General features: G+C 38.5%; 1 protein-coding gene across 1 annotated transcript; it reads right to left on the bottom strand.

The window, feature by feature from the left end:
• Window positions 1–25: 25 nt before the first annotated feature.
• Window positions 26–14,526, bottom strand: LOC117815997 (UTP--glucose-1-phosphate uridylyltransferase-like). Its single transcript, XM_034688049.1, has 10 exons — window positions 14,309–14,526; window positions 9,933–10,051; window positions 8,321–8,428; window positions 5,173–5,358; window positions 4,955–5,088; window positions 3,258–3,555; window positions 2,968–3,165; window positions 2,407–2,649; window positions 513–617; window positions 26–400 (listed from the first exon to the last, which is right to left on the bottom strand). Exons 2-10 carry the CDS (start codon window positions 10,032–10,034, stop codon window positions 293–295), a joined length of 1,482 nt encoding a protein of 493 aa, XP_034543940.1. The 5' UTR covers window positions 10,035–10,051; window positions 14,309–14,526; the 3' UTR covers window positions 26–292.
• Between the last annotated feature and the right edge of the window lie 1,623 nt (window positions 14,527–16,149).

Genomic DNA, 16,149 nt, shown 5'->3' with positions numbered 1-16,149 from the left:
TATTTCATTTCTTTTTAAAGATGTTTTTTTTTTTCCCCACAAAGCTGCTGAGACGCCGCTCCGTCACCACCAGGGGGCGACTCTGATGAAAAGAAAACACTCCGAGCTTTATTGCACTTCTTTAATAGACAGCAGGAAAAGTCGACTCGGCGATCGTTTCAGTAACAAAGTTTCTCCGTGAGCGTCGGGAGGAGGAAGAGCGAGGACGACGAGGACCTGACGGAAACAATCGCCGATAGTTCGTCAGAGAAGAAGAAGAAGAAGAAGAAGGAGGAGAATCTCCCAGAAGGCCTCAGTGGTCGAGGATCCGCAGGTTTCCAGAGACGATCTTGTTCTCCAGCATCGCCCCGGCGGGGATATCGATCCGGTCTCCGTGGTTTGCGATGATGATGACGGTCCCCTGAGGACGAGAGAGAGAGAGAGAGATCGTACATCCTGAAACGTGTGTCGTGATTTCTACACGACGTTTGTTTGAAGGCAGAAACATCGGACAGAGAGCGATCGCTCCGTACCTTCACAGAGACGTTCTTCCCGAAGGTGACGTCTCCGGACACGGTGAGGTGGTCCAGCTCCAACATGTCGGGGATGCTCTCGAACCGGTGCAGGAACTCCTGAACCTGCAGGACCAAGGACAACACGACTTCATCAACAAAGACCCGATCCTCTGGGTGAAGGTTTAACGTACGGAGGCAGAAAGAAGCCTGGACTCGGACGTTACGGAGGTCAAAAACTGAATTTATTACCGTTAGAAAATAAACGGTTGTTCCTTTAAGATAAATCTGATGTTACCTGCAGGTTTCTGAATTTAAAATATTTTACTTTCGTTTGATTTCTTTCAAAAAATGATGGAAAAAAGGGGCGTGGTCAGCCTAGTGGTTTAAGTACGCCCCATGTACAGAGTCACTGTACTTCGGCCCTTTGCTGCATGTCTTCCCTCTCTCTCTGTGTCCCTCATGTCCTCTCTCTCTGTGTCCCTCATGTCCTCTCTCTCTGTGTCCCTCATGTCCTGTCTGTCTTCAGCTGTCCCAACAAATACACGAGAAAATATATAACTTCAAAACAATAAAGCCAAAAGAATCAACTCCATCCTTCCTTTCTTTCTTTCATCCATCCTTTCCTTCTTTCCTGTCCTCCTTCCATCCTTTCTTTCTTCCTTTCATTCTTTCTTACTTTCTTTCATCCATCCTTCCATCCTTGCTTTCTTTCTTTCTTTCTTTCTTTCCTCCATCCTTCCTTTCTTTCTTCCTGTCCTCCTTCCATTCTTTCTTCCTTACTGTCCTTTCTTCCTGTCCTCCATCCATCCTTCCATTCTTTCTTCCTTACTGTCCTTTCTCTTTCTTTCATCCATCCTTCCTTTCTTCCTTCCTTCCTTCCTTTCCTGTCCTTCCATTCTTTCTTCCTTCCTATCTTTCTTCCTTCCTTCCTGTCCTCCTTCAATTCTTTCTTTCTTCCTTCCTTTCTTCCTTCCTTTCCTGTCCTTCCTTCCTTTCTTCCGTCCTGTCCTCCTTCCATTCTTTCCTCCTTTCTTTCTTCCTTTCTTCCTGTCCTCCTTCAATTCTTTCTTTCTTCCATTCTTTCTTCCTTCCTTTCCTGTCCTTCTATTCTTTCTTCCTTTCTTCCATCCTTTCTTTCTTCCTTCCTGTCCTCCTTCCATTCTTTCTTTCTTCCATCCTTTCTTTCTTTCTTCCTGTCCTCCTTCCATTCTTTCTTCCTTACTGTCCTTTCTCTTTCTTTCATCCATCCTTCCTCTCTTCCTTCCTTCCTTCCTTTCTTCATTTCCTGTCCTTCCATCCTTTCTTTCTTTCTTCCTTCCTGTCCTCCTTCCATTCTTTCTTTCTTCCTTCCTTTCTTCCTTCCTTTCCTGTTCTTCCATTCTTTCTTCCTTTCTTCCTTCCTTTCCTGTCCTTCCATTCTTCCTTCCTTTCTTCCTTCCTTTCCTGTCCTTCCATTCTTCCTTCCTTTCTTCCTTCCTTTCCTGTCCTTCCATTCCTTCCTCCTTTCTTTCTTCCTTTCTTTCCTCCTTTCTTTCTTCCTTTCTTCCTTCCTTCCTGTCCTCCTTCAATTCTTTCTTTCTTCCATTCTTTCTTCCTTCCTTTCCTGTCCTTCTATTCTTTCTTCCTTTCTTCCATCCTTTCTTTCTTCCTTCCTGTCCTCCTTCCATTCTTTCTCCCTTTCTTTCTTCCATCCTTCCATCCTCTCTTTAGGTTTGTTGTTTTGCATGATGTGTAAATACTTAATTCATTACTCTAAAAATCAAAGTTCAAATAATGAGATAAAATAAACTCCATGAATCTAAGAATCTTCCCTCAGATGCTAAAAGTGAATTATTGATTGAAAAGGAAACATCCTTTGGACCGTCTGTCGGTCAGAGACCGCTGTGTGACATCAGAGCGTCTCCTGTCTGACCTTGGTGAAGGAGCTCCCCAGCTTGACGTGTGGCGTCGTGGGGAACTCTCTCTTCTTGCTCATGGTGAGCGATCCGGCGTCCAGGCTGTAGAGGTTGGACATCACCAGCAGAAGGTCGGACGACGTCTTCACCGGCAGGAAGCGGCTGCGAGGGACGTTCACGCCCATGGCGTTGTTGAAGCTCTTGATGGCCGCGCCCACCGCCGTCTCCAGCTGGATGACGTTCAGACCGCCGTCGAGCGTCTGCAGAGACATTCAGGAGAAAGAGGCGAGTTATTGATATTTATTGAATTTAATCCTTTCTTCTTTTAATATTTGACTTCCTGACATCCTGTTTCTAAGAGCTCTGTGATGACAGAGTTCCCCCCCCCAGGGTAAATAAAGTATTTCTGATTATTCAGGTTCAGGGGCGGGGTTTCATCAATCCACTTGTAAAAGTTTCTTTAATACACTTAAAACACACACAGGAGGTGTGCCCTCTAGTGGCAGAGTGGAGTAACAACAGTCAGGACCAGGACTCAGACATGGACTCTGCTCTAAGATCAGGTCTTGGTGCGTCACCTTGGGGTTGACGATGATCTCCAGGTCCATGCTGTTCTTCTCCTGCAGCCTCTTCATGGCGGGCAGAGAGATCCACAGGTTGTTGGTGTTGAAGATCTTAAACTTGGTGACGGACTTGAACTCGTCCACGTGAGCCTTCGGGACCTGAGCGATCTCCAGCAGCCTCAGGTGGTCCTCATACTGGATCAGGGTACCACCCTGCAGGAGGTGGATAGAGATAGGAAGTACTCAGAGACCTGAACCACAGCTACAGGAATGAAACCAGGTGCTTTAAGGAGACCCGGTCTTACCTTGACGTCGGCTCGGGTCTTGTCGGTGACCTCCATGATGAACTCGCAGCGGCGCTCTGCCGGCTGGCTCATCAGGTGGTGCAGGATGAAGAGGTCTACGGTGGCGCCCAGGTTGTCTATGTTGGACACGAAGATGTACTCCTTCCCCTCAGAGATCAGTTTGTCCAGGAGGCCGCTGTTGTGGAAGCTGGCGTAGATGTCCCCGTGACCCGGTGGGTACCAGGCCTCCGAGTTCTCCCCGCTCGTCCCCATGGTCTTCGCCACGGGCAACAGAGACTCCTTGTTGATCCTCGGATACCTGAGAGGAGGACGAGGGAGGACAAGCTGCAGTCTCAGGGACAGAGTCTCTTTAAGACCAAATCAACCTTCAATATTCACATCCAACATTAAGAGATAATAATGAGATTCAAATCAAAATTAATGATATAAAAGGTCAAAATAATGAGAAATAAAATTAAAATAATGAGAAAAAAATTAAAATAATGAGAAAAAAATTAAAATAATGAGAAAAAAATTAAAATAATGAGAAAAAAAAATTGAATAATAAGAAAAAAATTAAAATAATGAGAAAAAAAGTTAAAATAATGAGAAATCAAATTAAAAGAATGAGAAATCAAATTAAAATAATGAGAAAAAAAATTAAAATAATGAGAAATCAAATTAAAATAATGAGAGAAAAAAAATTAAATAATGAGAAAAAAAATTAAAATAATGAGAAAAAAAATTAAAATAATGAGAAAAAAAATTAAAATAATGAGAAAAAAATTAAAATAATGATAAAAAAAATTAAAATAATGAGAGAAAAAAAATAAAATAATGAGAAAAAAAATTAAAATAATGAGAAAAAAAAATTAAATAATAAGAAAAAAATTAAAATAATGAGAAAAAAAATTAAAATAATGAGAAATCAAATTAAAATAATTAGAGGAAAAATTTAAATAATGAGAAATCAAATTAAAATAATGAGAGAAAAAAAAGTAAAAATTATGAGATTAGAAAATACAATGTTATGAGATAAAAAAAGTCAAAATAATCAGATTAAAAATACAAATTATAAGTTTTAAAAAGTCAATAATAATGCAATAAAAAAAATCGAAATACAATTAAAAATGTTAAAATAATCAGATTTAAAATTAAAATGAGATAAAATAATGAGAAAGAAATACGAAATAAATATGTCAAATCATGAGATTAAAAAATAAAAAATTATAAAGTCAAATTAAATACATTTTCAAAATAAATGATATAAACAGTTGAAATTATGAAATTAAAATTTAAGAGATAAAAGTCTGAATTATTAATTAAAAAATAAAAATATGAAATTAAAGGTTAACATTCCAGTCAAAATTATTAAATTAAAAAAAATACTAATTAGGAGATAAATGTCTGATTTATTATAAAAAATAATATGAAAATTAAAGTCATAATAAAAAGTCAGAATTATTAAGATTAGATAATCAAAATTATAATATTAAAAATGATGCCGTAAAAAAAAATTCAAATGATATAATAAAAAGCTAAATTATGAGATTAAAAACCATAATTTGAGATCAGTCAAAATAATGAATTATGCAGTCATAATAATGAGATAAAAATTCAAAATGATCAAATAAGAAGTTGAAATATTAAATCATGTCTTCTTTTCTTAAAATTTGACTTGGTTTCTTATTATTATGATTTAACATCTTTTACCGTACCTGCTCTGGTTGAAGGTGTGGATGTTGACTCGGTGGTGTTTGTACTTCTGCAGGATCTTCTTGGTGTCTTCGTCGGTGTTGAAGGAGTTCATGAGGACGAGCGGCACGTCGGCGTTGTACGTTTTGTTCAGATGCTGATAAAGAAAGAAACATTCGATGTCAGAGTCACTTTAAGTTCCCCCTCCGTCAGTCTTTGTGTCCGTGGTGTGTTCAGGTACCTCGATCTGCTTCACCGTCAGGTCCAGGAAGGTGTTCTCGTTGCGGACGCTGATCAGACTCTTGGGGCCCTTGCAGCCCATGCTGGTTCCCAGACCGCCGTTCAGTTTGACCACCGCCAGCTTGTTGAGGCTCGCGCTGATGTCGGCAGGAAGACCCTTGGAGCTGATCCTGTCATAGGGCTGAATCTGAACACACGGAGGAGACGCTTTAGAGCATTTCAGGTCATTGGGAGTACGTGGACAGAGCTTAGGACGGACTGTAGGGGAGGCAGAGCGTACAGCTGAGGCCCAAACTGACTTCTCACCCTGGCTCTGCTTTCAGAGTCCTAACATCTCTCCTCAGACACTTCTCTGTTCTCTCTCTTCTCCTCTTTGTCCTTATGAAAGTGGTGTAGTAGGGGAGGTAGAGCGTCCAGCCTGACCTGAGGAAGGTGAGCTCTGGTCCAAACATGTTCCTCCTAGCTCTTCTTTCTAGTATCTTTCCATACTCATCTCTACTCTCTCCTCTCTTACTTTATCGGTGTGGTACAGTTTGGGGAGGTAGAGCGTACAGCCTGACCTTGGAGGGTGAGCTCTAGCCCAAACAGGTCCTACCTCCCCTGTAATCTTTCTAACACCTTTCCACAGACTTCCTTTTCATAAGTGGTACAGTTTGGGGAGGTAGGGCGTCCAGCCTGACCCGGCAGGTTGAGCTCTCCCTCTTTCTCCTTGTTATTCTCTCTGTGCATGAAAGTATGAGTGGAGCTTGGAGCAGGCTTAGATGCTGGAGCTAACTGTGGACCCCCCTTTGAGGTGTCGTAGACCTCGTACTGGATGCTGGATCCCTTTCATTCAGGACCAAGAGTCGTGTGTATCTTACAACCGTGTGACTTTTTAAGAGTGTGTAGTATCAGTTTTAGTTTTGGTCTGACCTTTAAAGCTCACATGACAGCGTCTGACACACACACACACACACTGGCACACACACACACTCACTGACACACACACACACACACACACACACACACACACACACACACACACACACACACAGAAGGTGTGTATTTATGGACACGTGCTACAGTCAGCTGTGATGTAACGCACTACAGCAGCTCTCTGGACCTGCAGCCGTGGAACCACAACCACATTGATATCACATGTGACGTGACGTTGAAGTGTGAAGCTGCTGTCGGGTTAATGTTAAATTAAAGAACAAACAGCAGGTTAAACACAAACCACCGATAATCTGTGTGTCAACAGGAGCTGAGGTCAGGGACTATACTGAGACTCTGACCCTGAGGCTCACAAACAACCTCTTGGGCTCAGTGAAAAAGTGGAACTGTTCCTTTAAATGACTCGACTACGACAGAACGGAGATGAATGACGATCTTCAGAAACAAGCTAACGTAACCAGATCTGAGTACAGAGAACATTCAGGCTAAAGCCAACTATTTATCAGCACCATGACATTTCTCACACACACACTCACTCACACACACACACACACACACACACACACACACACACACACACACACACACACACACACACACACACACACACACACACACACACACACACTCGTCCCCCTGTGTTCCCAGAATATCTGAAGGTTAGCTCTAAGAATAGTCTGACCGCCGCAGCATCTGAAAGTCTGGATTTAGGGCCGACAGACGCTGACATTTGTCTCCCGAGGGGCTCTGCTGGACATCTTAACTTTTTAAAAAACTTAAAAAAAAAAAGAAAAATTCAGATTCACAAAGAGACAAAATAAAGTAGAAGATCAAAGTGAAGGAGCCAGGTCAAATAAATGTTTGTCAAACATGGTTTCTGTCATCATAGTTAGCTAGCATCATTAACTTTAGTTTGAATTAGTTATTTGATGATATAAAGAGAGGTTAAAAAAAAAAGGAAAAGAGGGGAGGGGCAAATTAAATTTATTTTTCAGGTCCATCTTTTCTCCAGAATTCTGCCTTTGATCTCAGAATTCTGCCTTTGATCTTAGAATTCTGCCTTTGATCTCAGAATTCTGCCTTTGATCTCAGAATTCTGCCTTTGATCTTAGAATTCTGCCTCTGATTCTAGAATTCTGCCTTTGATCTTAGAATTCTGCCTTTGATTCTAGAATTCTGCCTCCAATTCTAGAATTCTGCCTTTGATCTTCAGAATTCTGCCTTTGATTTTAGAATTCTGCCTTTGATCTTAGAATTCTGCCTATGATTCTAGAATTCTGCCTTTGATCTTAGAATTCTGCCTCTGATTCTAGAATTCTGCCTTTGATCTTAGAATTCTGCCTTTGATCTTAGAATTCTGCCTTTGATCTTAGAATTCTGCCTTTGATCTTAGAGTTCTGCCTTTGATCTTAGAGTTCTGCCTTTGATCTCAGAGTTCTGCCTTTGATCTTAGAGTTCTGCCTTTGATCTTAGAGTTCTGCCTTTGATCTCAGAGTTCTGCCTTTGATCTTAGAATTCTGCCTTTGGTCTAAGAGTTCTGCCTTTGATCTTAGAAGTCATTACCTCATTGTTTTCTGCTCGTCAGTATTTTATACAAGCCTCTGAGCTTCATTGTGTTTAAATTGTTGGTAGTAGTCCCTTCAGTTCAGTTACTGTCTCTTTAAGGCCTCCCTCCTTTAGAAGCCCATTTTCTTCTCATTAGCCAGCTCTCCAGAAGCCTCCTCCTCTGTTTCCATGCTACACAGACGTTGTCATTATATTAACAACTGTTTCTTTATTTGAAATGACAAGCAGGACGTCTCTGTTTGCGGAGTGTTACGTTTATTATGCCCTTAAAAGGACGTTCACCAATTAGTGATGTCACAAATTGAACCGGTCTCGCGTCCCTTTTGCTTAAATCTCATGTTCTGTTTCCGGAGCAGTCTGAGGTCTCACTCTGGGATTACTCCAACACACGTTTACCTCACAGTGTGAAACTTTGCCTATGTTTAGTATCAACATCTAACATTTTAACATTTGATGTTCTTGGTGGAAGTGTTCTCAGGAGGTTGGTTATTTGTTCTGTAGAGTCAGCTGACACTCTGCCGTCCTGACGTCTGATTTGGGCCTCAGCCTGAACGCTGACCTTGGACAGCGGCTCAGAGAGGATTGCAACATGAAACCCTTGACCTGTGGTAAACAGAGCGAGTGAGCGAGCGGGGGTGTCTGCTGCTTACCGAGTCCTCCGGGGGTCGGTTGATTTTGGCCCAGTCGATTGCGGGACCTTTGACCTGCAGGAATCTGTGGAAGAGCTTCTTGAAGCCATCGAAGTCTTTCCTGGAGATCTGAAACAGAACGAATCAAACATCAACTTCTTCTGTCAGACGAATAAAGATCAAAACTCCACGCTGGCAAATGATGAATCTGTGCGGGACTACTTTCAGCGGCGGATGAATACACAGGTGGTGATGTATTGCAGGACAGTGTTCTGGATTTAGCACGAGTGTAAGGACTGAAAAAATGAAGAAGGGGAAACTGGGATGGATGGAACAGAACTCGTCAAAGGAGAATAGAACGGAATGTTGTGATGTCACAAAGCCAAATAGAACACTGATTCATTCTAGAACTCAGAAGAGACACCAGGAACGACCTGATCACATGTCACATCAGATCACTCCACATAAAGAAGTCCGTCTCATCCCCCCTCTGCCTGTTGACCCTGTGGTAAAAACCTTAGTGTGGTCTCAGGCTGGTCTTCTTGGCCGTGGGGACATGATGACAGTTAGTGGTTAGCACAGATGCTAACTCCAGAGGAGATCCTGGACCCCGACCAATCTCTGAGAGGGAGAAGTGGAGCAACTATCTGTCTGTCTGTCTGTCCTCAGGGTTGTTCACCCAAAGCTTTCCAAACACAGTCTGTGGTCTCTGTGATAAGAGGGAGAACTCGTGGACTTTACTGTTGAACTGAAGTGACGGTCTGACATGTACAGACTGAAGTTGATTTATTCCAGCGTTTGTTTTAGACTTGAAATATAGAAATGTAGTTCAGCCTCCCACCACTAGTCTGCGCTGTAGCTCCTGTTAATGTCTGCTGCCATAACGCTCTGCAGCTCTACCACCTGGATGTAAAGGAGCACAGGTGATGATGTCATCAGTACGTTTATCTAGTAAATGGAGGTAAAGTTGTATGTAGGCTGTGTCTGGTTAAACTGACATATAACCACTCCACCAGAGACATGAGGAACCAGCACAGGCAGGAGGACGCTGACCTGCTGGGGGAGCTAGCTCTGCTAGTGGTCGACAGAATCTAAGTTTCCCTGTACAGGACAGAGTTTCACTTTGACCACAGGGGGCGCCAAAATCACCACAGCTCCTCTTGTTTTTCATTCTTGTTTATCTTCTATCAAAATAAGTGAGTTGAACTTTACGTCTTGAGCCTGAGAATGAAAGTGCGTAAAGTTAATGTTCACTCGTCCGTTTGATCTGTTTTTGGTCTCCACACTCTCTTAAAGGAACAATCCCTAAGTTCTCTTTTTTTCAACCTCTAACTTTAAAGTTGTGTGTAGGCTGTGTCTGGTTAAACTCCCTCTCTGTGATCCTGTGTTTAGCCGTGTGAAATAAATAGTGTGTAATGTTTCCTGAGTGTTCTCTGAATGTTAAATCAGTCGCTCAGTCTGAACTTAAGTTTCTGTTTTAAAACATATAAAGATAAGGACGATGATGATACCGTCAGATGTGTCGACAAACTCCAAATCAACGGAGGAAGACGATACATCTGGGACTTTATGATGGAACTGACTTTGATCTCAGATGTAACCAGAAGCTTTTGGGGGGGCAGGTTTTCCTCACCTCGGCCTCGGTCTTGTTGGTTTCTGTGGACAGCAGCGTCTCCAGCTCGCGGAGCATCGACTCCTCATGCTGCTGACGGAGCTTCTCCTGGAACTCCGTCATCACTCCTCTGGTCAGGTCTGTGAACACAGAGCTTTGTTTCACTTCACTTTTCATTTCATGCTTCACTTAACGTATTTCAAACTCTCTGTCAGTCCTCACTGAAACAGGAAACGGGACTTTAGCTGCCGTTAAATAAAGAACCAATGAACACAGATCAGTAGACTAAGACCTTCTCCATCAGGAGTCTCCATTTTTATCAAAGAGAAGAACCCAGATAAATTTACAACAAACGCATAGTGAACTCAAAATGTATGAAGAACCGTTCATGAAGTATTAAAATAATTGGCGAGTAATTCATAGCTGATCATGGGTTAAAAAATTGGTCATGATTTTTTAATATTTATTAATACGTCTGAAGAAATAATATCTAATGTATTTCTAAAAGCTCTTTAAATAAAAAAGACATAAAACTTGAATTTTCTGGCATCCTAATACAGTTACAGTTATATAATAATAATTTAGCATTGGGGAGCTGGTGGCCTAGCGCCCTACATACAGAGGCTACAGACAAAAAAAACAACTTTGCGCTGGTTTTGTTTCCGCAAAAAATTGTACACAGAAAGCAAAAAAAACAAACATTTCCTTCTCTATGAACAGCATAAAAAAGTTGTTTCTTAAGCCAGCTGCTGACTTCAAAATGTCTATATGTAGAAGTAGTAGTAGTAGTAGTTGTAGTAGTAAAAGAAAAAGTAGTAAAAGTAGTAGTAGTAGTAAAGGAATTGTAGTAGTAGAAGAAGTAGTAGTAGAAGAAGTAGTAGAAATATTAAAAGTAGAAGTAGTAGAAGTAGTAAAAGTAGTAGTAGTAGTAGTAAAAGTAGTTGTAAAGGAGTAGCAGTAGTAGAAGAAGTAGTGGTAGAAGAAGTAGTAGTAGTAGAAGTAGTAGTAGAAGAAGTAGTAGAAGTAGAAGTTGTAGTAGTAGTAAAGGAATAGTAGTAGTAGTAGAAGAAGTAAAAGTAGTAGAAGTAGTAAAGGAATAGTAGTAGTGGTAGTAGTAGAAGTAGTAGTAGTGAAGGAATAGTAGTAGTAGAAGTAGAAGTAGTAGAAGAAGTAGTAAACGAATAATAGTAGTAGAAGAAGTAGTAGTAGAAGTAGTAAAGGAATAGAAGTAGTTAAAGTAGAAGTAGTAAAGGAATAGTAGTAGTAGAAGAAGAAGAAGTAGTAGTAGAAGTGGAAGTAGTAAAGGAATAGTAGTAGTAGAAGAAGAAGTAGTAGTAGTAAAGGAGTAGTAGTAGTAGAAGTTGAAGGAGGGGAAGTTGTAATACTGATTTGTTGTGGTTGATTATACAATTTTAAACTAATTTGACATTAGAAACTTTTTAAAACAAACATTTCCTGTTTCTGCGTCTTTAAGAACTTTTATTTTTTAAACCAGACTCTATCTGAGGAAACAGTTTTAGTAAAACCAGAGGTACTGATTAACATCCAACAAGTCCTGAATCTGACCCTGAAGTCCTGAACGACCGGGACTCAAACTCACCTGCAACAGTTAGAGACATTTTGACCAGACTGATTAAAAACAACAAAGAAGAAGAAGAAGAAGAGAGGAAGCTTGAGGTTGCGTTAAGGCTGCTTCACAGTCGGTCCATAAAAAGAGAGAGTGGTCCCAAAGAAGACGAGAGCAGCGGTCAGAGAACAACAGACGACCTCCTCCTCATCCTCAGCTCAGAGGAAGCTCTCAGACCGGCTCACAGACCCTGAACCCTCAACACAAGGCCTGCCCACTGACACACACACACCAATCACACACCACCAGGGACAGTGAGTGTGTGTGTGTGTGTGTCAGTGGGACTGTGCTGCCCACTCCATGTCACACACTCAACATGAGGTAGTGAATTATCAAAACACGACATCTCCTTTATGGATGAGTCACAGACTGACGATCACAGGACTGAGCTCGGATTAGAATTTAAGATTTTTTTGGAACAACAACAGAACATTTTTGGTTCCAGTTCTCTAATGTGATAAATAATAACGCACAATAACCCGCTGTAGCTATGAGTTAGCATAGAAACACGAAGAATCTACGATGTTACGTTAGCTAGCTCTCCACGTTCAGACTGATTTTAATCCCACCGATTCAGGACGGGCCAATTACAGAGATGTATCTCAAAAGAGGGCGGGGTTAAGAACGACCCATTGTTAGCATTCCATATTTTACCAACCATGGCGGCCATATTGGAAAGGGGAAGCTGCACCTTCTAATGAATGTTCCTCTATAAACACAGGAAGTTCATCCACCTCCACATCGTCTTTATGATCCAAGATACTCAAATTAATAACAATATAATAATTAAAATTATAATATAAATAAAATAACATTGTTAAATAAGGATAGTTATTATTATATAATTCATTAAATACAATGTAATATATTTCATTAATAAAATATATGTATATGCAATGTGAAATGTTAGATTATATGTTAACCTATGTAATAATTTCACTTAACATACTACATTTAAAATATTTATATATATTTATAAATATTTAAAATATAATACATTTGAATAAAATAAATACAGCTTACATACAATATTTAAATAATTTAAAATATTTATGAATATTATAATTTTTTTTAATAACATTAGAGATTTTTAAACTGGTAAACATTATTTCAAAGAGGATTAGTGTTAGTATGTCATTATAGTATGTCACCCCTCTCCAAGATATTTATATTATTTTTTAGGCAGGTTTTTAGAATTTTTTATATTTAATATTTCAGATTTTTTAAATTGTTTTAATCTTTTGTTGTTTTTAGTCTTCCATCATTGTTTTATCTTTTGTTTTAATTCATTGTCTTCCTCACATTTCTCTTTTAATGTCTTTTAGTTTCTTAAATATTTGTGAATCACTTTGTGACCCTGATTTAAAATTGTTATATTAATAAAGATTATAATTATTAGAAGTAGAAGACAATCACAGCATTCTCTAACAGCTGTAACAATGAGAAAAAGCTCTCCATAGGTTTTAATTAAGTCAGTTTTAAACATTTAATTTAGCTTTTTTTTCACAAACTACACAGAAGATCAATTTTAACAATTAAGGCGTGTTTTTCTTGTTAAAGAAAACAAATATAAGTAGATAGGCAAATAAATCTGTTAATAAAAGAAAAAAATATTATTATTATACTTATTTAAAATAAAATAAATAACTAGATAAGAAAAGAAAAGTACAAAAATAAATAGATTTATATTAAAAATAAATAAATAAGTGTGAAAGGTAAAAATAAGGACTAACAGACAAACAGACAAATAAAAATAATGTAGCTTTCAATTTTAACATTATGGTTCCAAATCCCTAAAAAATGTAACTTCAGTCCTATTCTTTTTTTTTTGCTTTATTTTATTTAAATATCTTCACAGAAATATTAGTTAGAAATACTTTTTTTAAAAACTCTTAATTAATTGTATTTCTTGTTACAGGTATTTTTGTTGTAGTTTGTTGATTTCACTGTCTAAAATTATCTTGTTTTATTTGTTTTATGTTTATTTTAATTTTTATTATCTGTCTCAGTGCTACAGCTGAAAATTCAACATTTAACTCTACATAAGTATTATTATATTCAGATTTAATTAGGGAGGTCTGCAATTTAAAATATGACTCAAGATTACTTTGAAATTAGATTTTTGTTATGACTGTTATCATCTTTAATATTTTATCTCTGAGTGTTGTGTTCAGTCTCGTGAACTTTAATGACCCGTCTCTCTCTTTCCTTTAAATGAAATGTTAAATAACTCCCAGGCTGAGGTTGTAACGTGACCTTTAGTTTGAACTCTGCACCCCTCCTGAGGAGGTCTTTTTTAATCTTACTATTCTGTAATCCTGATCTATTTTTAGCTCCTCTCTGTGTTCAGTCTTTGCTTTATTTCCCTCTAGATGTCATTTTATGTCTTCTATATCAACTCTTTCTTTTGTAATCTTATTTAGTCAGGTTTTTTTTTTATCTTATTATTAATTTTAAGATTATTTATTAAATATTTGTGTGTGAATTTGAAGATGCCAATATTAAATGTGTATTTTGGCTTATTTTAATCATTTATTTTAATATAAATAATAAATAACATTGTTTTTAGAGTGTATTTTGTTTCTGCAGACACACACACACACACCCTCTCTGTGTGTGTGTAGAGGTGTCAGCAGCAGCTCCATGCAGCAGGGCAGACATCTTTTAATGCTTTAATGCTTTAAATCTGCATTCTGGTCCCAGAAGCTGCAGAAACATGTGCAGGGACAAACTTTCCATCCAGCCACAGTCTGAACATTCTGTCACCCACCTGTCAGAGTCCGAGAGGAACCTCAGAGACACAGAACAACAGGAACACCCTCACACCGGGTCAGAGTCCGGCTCAGAGTCCCCCTCAGATCGGCAGGACCCGGTTCTGGATCAGAAAGTCGAGGTAAAGGTTTAGACCCGGTTCAGGTTCATCCTCCTGCTGCAGCTAGCTGCTCCAGCTGACAGCTAGCTTGTTGCTGCTGAATCCACCACTGACAGCGAGTGACGTATGAGGAGCAGGAACAAAGGAGGGCGCTGATTGGTGGAGAACACCTGCCAATCAAAAGTCCCGCCCATCCAAGATAGTCTATTTTTAACACAACAAATATTAAATTTATCGATTTATTTTGGCATATTGAGAATTTATAAAAAATATTTTTATGACATAAACATTATTAGTTTATTATACATAATTTACTGAGTTTATCAGCAAAATGTAAATTGCGTTACATTTTGATAAATTACATGACTCCATGGAGGTCTATTTCATTCAAACTCAAGCTAATTTAAAAAAAAATGTTAACTGATAAAATCTTAGTTTTATGAATTCATCAAAAATGTCCTCCCTTTTTATTTTTTGATTTATCAGAAAGTGTAACTTCTAAACTTAATCTTATAATTGAAATTACTCTATTTTAAGACAATACCAACGACCCACTAGAACCTTAAAAATAAAAGATCAAATACATCCCTTAACTGCTTAAAAATGACTCCCTTTGAATTGTAATGACTTCTTTTCCCCTTGTGTTCATAAATTCAGTTTAGGTTGAGGCTGCTTCAATACTGCCCCCATGTGGTTGGAATGAGTCATTGCAGTAAATAAATTAAATGTTAAGTAGGTTGATTAAAAACTGTCTGACAGAAGCCTCTTTCTCTTGATACTTTTATTTTTATCAATTTTATATAGTCCCAAGTTACATTTGAAGAAGTTTAATTTGATTTGATTTTAAAACTGTAATATTAGATAAGAAAATGTAAGATTAGCTGTAAAATAGCATGTTTAGAAACCTTTTCAAAGAGCTAAACTGGTTATTTTTGATGATTTTAGATGATGAATAAAATACCTAAAAGTCACGTTTCCAGTTACTTTAAATCACTTCCCTAATCAAGTATATTTTGGGGTTTTAATGACCCCAGGATCAAAGAGTTTAGAAAGGCTTTAGATTTGATGAAGTGCTGTTTAATGTAAGTAGATTCTGGCAGGAGTCGATTCTGGTTCAAGGAATATAATCTCTCTTTTTGCTCTTACAGTCAGAGAGAGAGGAAGTACACATTCATATTCATATCAGCTACAGGTTCATGATTTTGAATTGTATTGTGACGGCAAGTAAAAGATACAGTAGAGGATAAGGGCCACTTAAGAAAATGTTGGAGGTTAGGCCTGTAAGGAGAACAAAAAGCTGTCTTTGAATTTTAAGATCAAAGTCAGAATTTTGAGATCAAAGTCAGAATTCTGAGATCAAAGTCGGAATTCTGAGATCACAGTCGGAATTCTGAGATCAGTCGGAATTCTAAGATTTCTGAGATCAAAGTCAGAATTCTGAGATCAAAGTCAGAATTCTGAGATCAAAGTCAGAATTCTGAGATCAAAGTCAGAATTCTAAGATCAAAGTCAGAATTCTAAGATCAAAGTCAGAATTCTGAGATCAAAGTCGGAATGTTGAGATCAAAGTCAAAATTCTGAGATCACAGTCAGAATTCTGAGATCAAAGTCGGAATTCTAAGATTTCTGAGATCAAAGTCAGAATTCTAAGATTTCTGAGATCAAAATCAGAATTCTAAGATTTCTGAGATCAAAGTCAGAATTCTAAGATTTCTGAGATCAAAGTCAGAATTCTAAGA

The sequence above is a fragment of the Notolabrus celidotus genome, chromosome 7 (assembly GCF_009762535.1).
Source record: "Notolabrus celidotus isolate fNotCel1 chromosome 7, fNotCel1.pri, whole genome shotgun sequence".
Taxonomy (NCBI): Eukaryota; Metazoa; Chordata; class Actinopteri; order Labriformes; family Labridae; genus Notolabrus; species Notolabrus celidotus.
Note: the sequence above shows the minus strand (reverse complement) of the source record. Positions and strands in the feature narration are given on the sequence as shown.